Raw genomic sequence first — 12,163 nt, forward strand, 5'->3', positions numbered from 1 at the left:
ATGCGAAGATTATCAAAAAATCGTCGAACAAGGTGGTATGATATTCAGAAAGATGAATTCATTTAGAAGCGTGTTACATGATATGTATACTGAATTAAAAAATAAAGTTGCATTATCATATCACGATGATAAACGATTTATCATTCCGAATACTACCCACACTCTTCCTTGGGGTCATAATGATATTGAATTTTATGAAAACGATCCAAATGAGAACATTCGTTGGATAAGTAATATTATTCAACAATCACAATCTCAGGAGACTCCATTGGATCAATTGATTAATTTATTATCTGCCGAGATCAATGATTGAAATATCATTCAATATCTTCAAAACCGGAAAATTCAATATTGATATTTATGTAGCCATTTATAATTAATAATATATGATAGAAGTAATGTGATATTAATGTATTATGTATGTATGTATATGTATTACTGTAATGAATATAAAATGATTAAAATTTTATTTGTATTATTTCTATTTCCCTAATCAATTACTGCAATATATAGTATAATGTAAATGACAGAAATATCAGTTTGAAGAGAATCATCGTAGAGTGCACAATGTCTAAAACAATCGATAAGTTTGGTAGAAAAAGAAAATGGGGTGGTAATGTCATTCGAGGTCCTCCTGGGAATGGTTTTAAATTAACAAAAGATGGTCATTATGACATGCAAAGGAAAATATTGAAAAATACAAGTGAACCAATTGACAAGAGTGATTGTGTAACTGTATCATATCTTGAGGGGGAAATTAATGGAGCAAAGGAAGTTATACTTCTAGCCCTACAAGCTGCAATACAATCCACAATAGGCAATATTGCTCGGGACGCCCGGCAAGCATTTAACGATAAAATTGCAGAGGCTCGGATAACTTTCACTCGTAAATTTGACAAACTTACAAGTGATGTAGACATAAAAATGTCTGACATAACAGCGTCTACAAATAAAAAATTTGATGCTATGTCAAACATAACAGGGACTACAATGAAAAAGTATGATGTACTGGAACAGAGAGTTGAAGTATTGGAGAAAAACCATAAAGAAGTTTTGGAGAGAAACTATAAAGTCAGGCCATCATCATCAGGTGGACTGGGATATCCAGGACTGAACATTAATCCAAATCATAGAATAATACAACCAAAACCAAAACCAACTGATGATGTATTAATGGAACCAACATGGTGAATGTATTCCCTCGTTAGGTTAGGTTAATAGCTACGTTAGGTTAGCTGCATACTTACGTTAGGTTAGGTGTTCCATAACGACTGTTCCTATCCAATTCAATTGGTGGAAAAAAATCCGCACTCAAGACACTTGTCCCGACAGCTTGTAGCTCGAACTTTCGTGACATGACTGATGAATATTTTGAAACACATTTCAATTTATTATTGTACACAGCAACAGCACATTTGAGACAATTTACACTTTTTGGAAGGTGTTGTATTGTAATAAGTATCATTTTTATTGATACCAATATTCACATCCTCTATATTACAAATACAACACATAGATTTCCGAGGTATAGGACCGTCATTAACATCCGATTCTGAATTTTGATCGTGGTGGTGGTGCTCATAACAATATCTATGTTTCATTATATCGATGTCATCTTGCAGATGCTTAGGCAACTTTTCCCAAACATATGCAATCTCATGTGCAACACATGCAAGTATCACTTCCTTAGGCATATTTGCAAGCATCACTTTATCCATTTTTTTCAAGGTACCATATTTTGAAAACATTCTAAGTGAAAACCCCATTCCCTTGATAGCCTCCCGATCCAGTTTTGGTGTTGAATCCATTTTTATTTGGAAAATTATTTAGAGAGAAACTGCAAGCACAAGTGACCACAGAGAACTGTATTAAATTTCTGTTGTCGATCATAGTTATATTTGATTTTTACATTCGAACATTTTCGAAAGAATCGAGTCAATTCCAATGGTGGGGGTAGATCTCCAAAACTATCGAAATATGTGACTTCTTTCCCACATTTTTTATATGCCACCCAATGTGTTCCTGGTCCACTTATTCCATCTAAATTAACAATAGCTGTCTCGTTTTGTTTTGGACCTGAAGATGGTAATCTATCACGCATAAAAACACCACGAAAATGTGGAATTTTCATTTTTTGTGCATAATAACTGAGATCGAGATCAGTAAGAGGCCTCTGAGGTAGGGGTTCAATTAGTTTTTTGTTTTGTTTGTGGCTTTGTATGGTTTTAAATATAGTCCTAAACCTTTACGGTATGGTTTGAGATATATTCCACTTCCGCGTTTGCCTAATGCTACAGCCTCCATGGTTTTATTGTGACGATTGGCTTCCATTAAAGCCGCTCTGCTGGCTTTTGCCGAATTCACGGCCTTGGTAATACCAGCAGCAGCTCCCGCCAAACTTCCTAGTGCGGATAGTCCAGCAAAAATTGGTATCAATGGTAAAAGTCCACCGATCTTGGGAACAGGAATTATGCGTGGTGTGCGGATTTTCTTCTTTCCACCGGCAGCTTTAAGGTATTTACGTGCCGCCTGCAATGCCACAGTGATAGCTTTTTTGCTATTATTCGTCACAAATTGATTCCCACCAGCTTTCTTCAATACATTTCGCACTTTATGGACTATCCCAGCACCAAATGCAACTTTTTTAATTTTATTTTTCTTCGTTTGTTTCCTCTTACATTTTTTCTTATTGGTACTACAACCCATGCCCATATGTCTTTTCGCTTTCATAATGTTGGTGACAAGTAATGCAGCTGCTCTTTCCCCAATACTCGCGTCCTTCGATTTAACCCTATCCCAAGCGCTGTATTCAAGTTCTTTGTCGGCTAAATGTCTTGCTGCAAGATCGGATGGATGCTTAGAATATTGAATATCGTGTTTTTTGCATTCAATATCTAATTTATTGATTCCAGGGTCGTTACGAGCTAAACGTTGTTTCAATTTTGTACCCGGTCCACAGTATTGATAACCTCCGGTAGATGTAATTCGAAAGGAAGTTTGTTTATTAAATCATTAACAAAACCACAACCTCTTTTAATTTTACGATCACTTTCAATACGTCCGTATCGTTTGATGGTACACATTGAAATGAATAAGCTAATAACATTTATATAGTCTCCAACCACGGCACGATGCGCATTGTAAAACAGAAAGAAAAGTTTGCTGTAGATAATCTAGATGAGAAATTTGGTTGTGGATTGAATGGACAAAGGGTATTCAGACATGGTCCACTACTTCCATCATCAGTTCGAGGACTCATTATAGGACCTTCAAATTGTGGAAAGACGAATGCAATGATATCACTATTAACACATCCACAAGGACTGAGATTTAGAAATGTGTATCTCTATTCGAAATCACTCAATCAACCTAAATATCAGTACTTGCGAAGTGTTTTGGAACCTATAAAAGGATTAGGTTTTTATACATTCAGCAATAATGCAGAAATAGTGGAACCCTCCGACGCTAAGCCTAATTCTGTTTTCATTTTCGATGATGTAATATGTGAAAAGCAAGATATTATTAGATCATATTTCTGTATGGGACGTCATAAGGATGTTGATTGTTTTTATCTAGCACAGACATATTCACGGGTACCCAAACAGTTAGTGCGTGACAATACCAATTTCATTATAATGTTCAAACAAGATGAGACGAATTTACATCACATTTATTCAGATCATGTTTCACCCGATGTAACATTCAAACAATTCCAATTGATGTGTGTTAAATGCTGGGAGGACCAATATGGATTTCTAGTCATTGATAAGGATAGAAAAATAGATGAAGGTAGATATCGCAAAGGATTCGATAGTTTTATATACCCATGATCTTGTTTTTGGAACTTATTCGATCACTGAATATTGTAGTGGTCACTTCACCAACGAATTAAGCTTTAATTCAAAAAAAAGGGCATTATGAATACAAAAAAAGATCCTGAAAATAAAAACAATGAAATAAATTTGAAACGTCAACTAGTAGAGACAACAGAAGCTGTCAGGCAGAAATTCAACTCTATCAAGAATGATAATATTGAAAATCGTACGACACTTGAAAGATTGTATGAGCCCATAATGAAACCATTGAATGTTTTATCATCAAACGCTACTTCTAAATCACCAGTGTTATCACCAAATCATGGAACTGTTCAATCTACTTCAAATTATCCCATGAGTACTCCAATAGGAAGAAAACAATCTTTTGGTAGTGTATCATCTGTGAATAGTGACACGAGCACACTTCAAGACGATATGAGAACAACTCTATTCGAAACACCATCATCGTCCCACATCGATTCCTCGGATCCTGACATCTCACCTGTTATGAATGAAAGTGGTGAAGATGTTTTGATGAAACATTTGAATAATATAAAATCTAGAAATCCAGCATATGATGGAACATTTGGCGTACGTATGGATCCAATTACACAAAAGCTGAAAATGGGAAGTCTAGTGGTAAATTTCAAAGATGGAAACATTTCATTTTGGGATGCTAATAAAGTGAAAAAATATGAATGCGCAGGTAGTCCAGAATTGTATGATATGATTTTTTTGAAGAATCCACAAGATGTTGATAATGAAGAAACTCGTCAAGTATATTCCAAAATATTGAAAATAACGAATGCTCCATATAAACAATATCATCTGAAGAATGGTTTTAAAAATACAAATTCTAAAAAATTTCGTGAAGTTATCAAACCTCTATTAGACTCACGACAATATCCAATAAGAAGTAGAAGTAAAATTGGTGGAGCACTCAAACGAGTGAAAATGGAGAAAATATATAATTCTAAACCTGTGAATTATGTGTACTGGAATTCACCGAAAGAGTTAGTTGCTCGCCTACGACTATTGGTAGCTTCAAAGTCAGCCGGACATACCGGACATGATAATGAAATAATTTCAATAATTGAAGAATTACGTGAAGAAGGTATAATATATTAACATATTCACATGTAATGATCACTGTCACATCATCATTCAATGCAGTAACATTATCACCTTTTCTCTTTAATCATATTGAAATAGAATGACTAATGAAATAAGTGATGTCAAACGACAAGTTGTTAATGAATTACATAAACCTGCAAGACGTAATTTTCGTAGAAGAATAACCACCATCAAAGGTTTTGCAGATCTATGGCAAATAGATTTAGCTGAACTGCAACCTTATGCAAAAAGTAATGAAGGATACCGATATATACTTGTAGTGATAGATTGTTACTCCAAATATCTGTGGACTGTAGCAGTTAAAGATAAAACAGGTAGTACAGTAACTAATGCAATGAAACATGTACTGAAAGAAGCCAAATACTCCCCCAAACACATACAAAGCGATCAAGGGAAAGAATTTTTCAATAAAAGCTTCTCATCTCTCATGCGAGAATATAATATCAATCATTATTCAACATTTAGCACAAAGAAGGCAGCTATAGCAGAAAGAGTGATTCGTACAATAAAGGCATGGCTCTACAAGGAATTTTCGATGAGAGGTCACCACAAATGGCTTGATATTCTTCCAATTATAACTAGTAGATATAATAATAAAGTTCATCGTACAATAGGTATGGCACCCATCAATGTTGATTCAACAACAAAATTAAAATTCAAGGGTATCAATGGAATTGGAGGAAGACAAAGTAAACCCAAATTCCAATTAAATGATATTGTACGTATAAGTAAATACAAACATATTTTTGAAAAGTCTTACACTGCGAATTTTACCACGGAGCTATTCAAGATTGTTAAAATTAATAAAACCATCCCAACGACTTATAATCTTGAAGATATGAATGAACAGCCGATTAGAGGATGTTTTTACGAAGAAGAGTTATTACGAACCGAGAATCCTGACGTATATCTGATTGAGAAGGTGTTGAAGAGAAGAAAAAATAAAGTATATGTAAAGTGGTTAGGCCTTCCTAGCGAACAAAATTCTTGGATTGATGAATCAAATATGGTTTAAATGTATATAATAGTGACTTTTATGAATAAAGTAATATTAAAGTTCATTATTGTTTTCATTTCAATTATAAGTATGTGAACTGAAAAATATTGCAGCGGTAAACATTGCCCCAGCCATTCGCAATGTTCTGTGTATACCAAACCAAATTAATTGTATACTCCATTCCCGCTTATATTTTTCAACTCACGATATTGAAAACACATTATCATTCCCAAAACTAATCGCCGTCACTTTGAAATGCAGTATCCAACTCTTTTTGCCAATTATCTCTCACTGATAATGCTGTCTCATAAAGCTTAGTCGACTCCTCAAGCTCAGCCTGAGCTTGCATTCTCGAACGTTGATGGAATTGCTTATCTTTACCAATTTTTGAACGGAGTTCATCAGCATCTTTAGACATTCTAGCCAATTCAACCTTCGCTAATGCAATCTTGGCATCTAATGCTTCAAGAGTTTCATTATTAGCATTAATAGCTCGCTCACTCTTTTCAAGTTCAGCAATAGTCATCTGTGCCTTTACAAGACGGCATTTTGCTTTCCTTTTCATTTCCCCAAACCGATGGAGGGGGCTGAAAGAAGATAGCGGTTCAGCTTTCAAATCACTCTTCATTTCTTTAGGAGTACCTTTTGGCTTCCTCTTCGATCTGTCACTTTTCGTTGCGGGTTTTTTCTGTCGCACAACACTTTTGGATTCTTTCTTTTCTTTAAAGTCAGTGACAATCGATGAAGATGCCTTAGTAACCTTCCTCTTGATTGTTCTAGATTTCTTATCAACACCAAGAGGAAGGGTAGATGAAGAGTGTTTGAGTGATGATAATTGCGAAACGATCGGATTTTCAATAATAATTTGCTCATTTGGTTCTGGCACATCTGCAAAGTTAACGAAGTCGTTAATATCAAAATCATTTATCGAATCTTGACTCGATAAATGTAATACTGGAATATTTTCAAAATCAGTCTGATCGATATCAACAAGTGGTGAACCATCTTCAGCAATCAATAGCGGCATAGAGCTCATGATTATTAAGGTCTGAGGAATGATATGTGATAGCAATAGAATGTGGATAGGAAAGGTGATGATGTTACTGAGACCTCACCATTTATAGAAGAAAATAAACTAGCGCATGCGCTCTTTCATCAACTGGCACATGCGCTCTCTCACTAAACTATTCACGCATGTAACAATCTTTGTCATTTAAGAGGAAAACTTTGTGTTGCATGCATGTATTTTTAAATGTTAGAAAATAATACAAATAAATTCAAAATATATATATATTTATTAATAATAGAGGACAATAACGATAATAAAAAATGAAAAATGTTAATATGTCTCTGTGGATGTGGAACGTTCTTTGACTCTATTCCTCAATAGTTGTTGCTCGTGCGTCAAACACCAACATTGAAAAAAATGGATTCTCCTATTGGGGTAGAGTTGACCAACCTTCTCACACAGATCCCAAGTACTTCTACATGCATTGCATACATGATTCCAACAATTCATGGAATATGTATCACAACGCAAACAACGTTGCAGTGGAGTTGGAACGGCAGCACAGATACCACAAATATTTCTACAGATACCTATATTGTTAAATATTATAGGTTCGGAACACTTCAGACACTGTAACTGTTGTTGACGATAATCCGATTTTGTTCGCTTCGGTGGATGAGAAGGAGGCGATAGTTGAATCCGCAACACGCAATCACTACACATACCAGTACATGGATTGATTGAATCCTTAGGTCTACTTATTTGACAAAAGTAGCACACAATAGCCCCTGCAATCATCATTGGGTAGACACACACTTTTGGTTTTTCATTCCACTCTTTTGGAAACGGCATTTTACTAATTCGATTAGAAATATAAAGAGATGACTTACAGAAACTCTGAATGCTCTCTCCTATACCTACGATCTCTATTTATACAAATCAACATCATGTGGAAGTATAGTGGGATAACTTCTCCTACTATTCCACTCTAAACGAGTCAAGTGGGAGTCGCATCACCTCCTATATAAGTTGACTTGCAAACCTAGAGTTCATTCATTCACTCTCTACAACTGTGAGCAAACAACAACAAGATGAATTCTGCAAAAATAAATGCTGCATTAAATAGAATAGCTGCTGTTGATGAAAACAATTGGATAGACGAATCAGATGATGAGGATGTCAATGTTCCGCTAGAGGAAGTAATAGTTGAAGCAGAAGATGTTGGAGTCGATGAAGATGAGATAGACGAAGTTGAAAACGAGGCCAACCAAAGCGACGAAGATGATGACGTGATGGAGTTTGAGAGGGTCATGGATGAAGAAGGAGATGATGAAGGGATAGAAGCTGACACAACTGAAGGTGATGGTGCTATGAGGATCGGTATGCGAACACTCAATGTCAGTGAGACACTGGAAGATCCCTTGGATTTGTATTGTGCATTGGATGCATACGTATTGATCAGCACAATAGATGGAGAGAACAAAAAACTATGTTGGTGCTGCTTTCGGTTTTATTCGCATAGAAACAATAATGGAGGGTGGTATGCCCATGTCAACACCCACAACACTGTCTCAATTATGGAAATGGGACAGAATTGGTGTGAAGCTTGCGAGAGGCCACTAACAAACTTCACCCGAGTATCTACATGTATTATATGTAATAATGTCCAACCTGTGGCACAATAACCGTGGACCTACTGGTCAAAAAAAAAACAACAGCCCTTTTCAGGGCTACATTATTCACACAAACAGTAGTTAGTTGTATTAGTATTCATAGATTATGTGACAAATGAATACTTTGATTAATAAAAGTCTAAGTTGGAAATTTGTTAGTCTTTGAATATCTATACATTATATGACAAATAAATTACTACTTTGACTGAAAAGTCGAAATTTGGAATTTGATAGTCATTGAATATCTATGCATATGATGAGTACTACTTTAAATGAAAGTTGAAGTTGGCATTTGTCAATCATTCATATGCATATAATGATGAATACTTTCACATACATATATTTCGTTTGAGATTATAATGTTAACATAATGTTAACAATGGTATGAATCTGTTTCTGTTTGAAAGTATAATGGTAGCTCTGAAAAGAGCTATTTTTTTTATTGTTTCAGTCTTTAATTGTAGCCCTGAAAAGGGCTGTTATTTTTTTATTAATCCATGCAATGATATGGACTAACGCTCCTCATCATCAGAAACAATAATTATGGTATCGTCATCTGAATCAGATGATATACTAATGATATCATCCTCATAGTAGTCATCTGAATCAGATGATATACTCATGATGTCGTCGTCGTCATAATCAGCTGAATCAGATGATATACTAATCACATCATCCGCATTATTATCGTCAACAGCATCTATGTCGTCCTGAATACCTTGTTCCACTCGTTCTGCGAAATCATCAGGAAGATCATAGATTCGCTGCAGAAATTGAGCGAAGGTTGTACTCAAATGATCAGACGTTGAATCTATTTCATGTACTTGGATGGGTCCTGTACTCGACATTGTGGAAGAATGATATAGAACTGGGATTGTTGCTATATTTATATTGGAAGAAATGAAATGGAGGGGGTGAAATGTAGAACAGTGTTTGAGATTCGAAAACATCAAGAATGAAACTCTGAGCGATTATTAGGAGAAATTCTAGTGATTATTATGGAAAAAAAACTAATAAGAGGGAGAGGAAGGGAGGAAGACACTGCCCCAGCCTCGCAGTGCCTCGTGTACACCAACCAAAAAGTGTGTACTCCGTGGAAGGAAAGGAAAGGAAATGATGGACGAGTAGATGATTATATGTCATCATCGGAATTGAGGACATCATCATCGATTAGGATTGGGGATGGCGGAGGACTATCCTCGATGAGGATAGGGGATGGTGGAGGACGTCTAACGTCAAGCTCGTCATCAGCATCATCACCAGAGTCGTCGTCGTCATCATCGTCGTCGTCGCTACTCATTGGGACAATGTCATCATAAGCAGGGTCCCACCATCCGTCAGGATCTGGATATTCCGAGTCATCCAAGTGTCCTTCGTCACTGCCAGTGACATGCTGAACTTGCATCCTGATGTCGTGATCCCGGTATTCGTATGGCGGACTGTGGGGTTCCGTGGTGGAAGAGACAACCTGTACCTGGCTGTTATCCCAGTAATTGAAGTTGTACCCCTGATCCGGGCAGCTATAGGGTTCGGAGGTTGAATCGGGTTCCATCTCGATGCTAGCTGATCAACTGAATGTTTCATCAGATGATTTCTACTTTTATACTTTCGAGAGGGAGTGGGAGAGGAGTGGAACATTGAGTAGGGGTAAATTGTAGTGTGACATAAGACATATTCAATGAGTAGGGGTAAATTGCAAAGTGACATAAGACATATTCAATGAAAGAGATACTTGAATGGATAAAATACAAATGAAATATACTTGTCGATTTCACTATGAAACATGTCTATTTTTTTATTTTTTAAATTTTCTTCACATGAAATTATTTACAAGTGATTAGAGAACACAAAAATTGATGTGAGGTATTTGTCTAGAAGAACTTGGAATTGAAATAAAAAAATAATAATGATAATAAGAGGAAGTGAAGAAAAATGCTCCAACCATCGCATTGTTCAATGTGTACCAAACCAAAAAACAGTGTACACCCTTTATTTCACTTCCTTTTCCTTTATTCAATATAAACTTAACAAATATAAACTTAAAACTACCATAATTAAATACTCCTAACTAACCTAAAACTAATCTTACATTTACACTTCATCTACAAAAAGAGTGTCCATAACTGTCACTACTTTTTTGTACAGCTCTATCGAAGAGGTCTTTGCTTTACACCTTTCCTGCAGAGATGCATAATTCCGATCTATTTCGGCCATTTCCTTTTGGAGTTCCCTCCGTCGGTTATCCATTTCAGCCATTTGTCGCTTCATGGTAACCAACTCGGCCTCGCTAGATCGGGCAGCTCGTTCTGCTTTCTTGCATCTCTGCAGAAAAACACTCATCTTTTCACTAACCTCTCCGATAGGCTGTGGCACCAACACCTCAGGATCCGCCGGTGTCGCTGGCAGCGGTGGTAGTCGCGTCACCAACGGCGACAATATCACCAACTCCGGAGAAGGACTCCTCGGAATTTCCACTGCTGCTGGTGCTGCTGCTGGTGTGGAGGCCCTCTTACGAGAGGTCGAAAAACTACCTGCATAAGGATTAGTCCTATTGCAAGTAGCTCGGTACTTTGAAATAGGACCAACCTTTGCTGCAGGTCGTTGGCAAACCTTCTTCACAGCCCTGACTTCCTCCTCCTCCTCGAATAAGTCAGGGCTAGAAGATCTGCACCTAACTCGCGAACGCGAAGTGGTTGGCTGGTCAACCGTCACCGCTCTCGAAGATGCTGCCTCCTCCTGGTCAGCGGACACCGGCAGAATAGACGCCACAGCATTATTCACCTCCTGTGTATTGGTTGCCATTCTGAAAAAGAAGAAATAATACAAAGTTAGTTGATATAAAAAATAACATTCCTAATTTACTTACTCAAATATCAAGTTGGTCGTTGGAACGTACTGCCTTGTTGTGGAGTGGACTGCTCTCGATGAGATGACTTCTCGAACTGAATGTTGTGGAGTGCTCTCCGGAGGGTATCGACTTCGATGCGTGAGCGGTGGGAAAATGGTGGGAGCGCACATGCGCGATGAGGGTAGGGGTGTACATGCGCAAATGTTGGGAGTCGGGGGGGCGGGGCTTCGGGGAGGGGAGGGGCGGGGCTTCGGAAAGGGGGCGGGGCTTCGGAAAGGGGCGGGGTATCCGAAAAGTTGGTGGCGACGGGGGGGGGGGGGGGGGGGGGGGGGGGGGGGGGGGGCGTGGCCCTAACGGGCCCCGCCCACTGCCTGGGCTCCGCCCAGGTGGGTGGGGCCTCCGGCCCCAGGTAGGCGGGACATCTGGAGAGACATCTACGCCCTCTTCGCGCGCGCGTTCGTAACATAATATGCAACCGAACACCTAACCTAACGTATTAACGTATTAACGTAACCTAACCTAGTACGCTAACCTACCGCTATGCAACCGAACACCTAACCTATCGTATGTATTAACGTAACCTAACCTAGTACGCTAACCTACCGCTATGCAACCGAACACCTAACCTAACCTAACCTAACCTAACCTAACCTAACCTAACCTAACTAACCTACAGTAACTATTAAC

General features: G+C 37.7%; 2 protein-coding genes across 2 annotated transcripts in view; one reads left to right on the forward strand and one right to left on the reverse strand.

Annotated features, from left to right (window-relative positions):
- Window positions 1–12,163, forward strand: part of Wnt2 (Wnt oncogene analog 2) — a 295,795-nt gene that overhangs the window by 118,706 nt on the left and 164,926 nt on the right.
- Window positions 10,569–12,131, reverse strand: LOC141485050 (uncharacterized). The gene is made up of 2 exons (XM_074180980.1): window positions 11,495–12,131; window positions 10,569–11,431 (listed from the first exon to the last, which is right to left on the reverse strand). Exons 1-2 carry the CDS (start codon window positions 11,644–11,646, stop codon window positions 10,720–10,722), a joined length of 864 nt encoding a protein of 287 aa, XP_074037081.1. The 5' UTR covers window positions 11,647–12,131; the 3' UTR covers window positions 10,569–10,719.

Source organism: Leptinotarsa decemlineata, unplaced genomic scaffold, assembly GCF_025532065.1.
Source record: "Leptinotarsa decemlineata unplaced genomic scaffold, Ldec_3_MD MMD2_tig00026307_RagTag_RagTag, whole genome shotgun sequence".
In the NCBI taxonomy this organism is placed as follows: domain Eukaryota; kingdom Metazoa; phylum Arthropoda; class Insecta; order Coleoptera; family Chrysomelidae; genus Leptinotarsa; species Leptinotarsa decemlineata.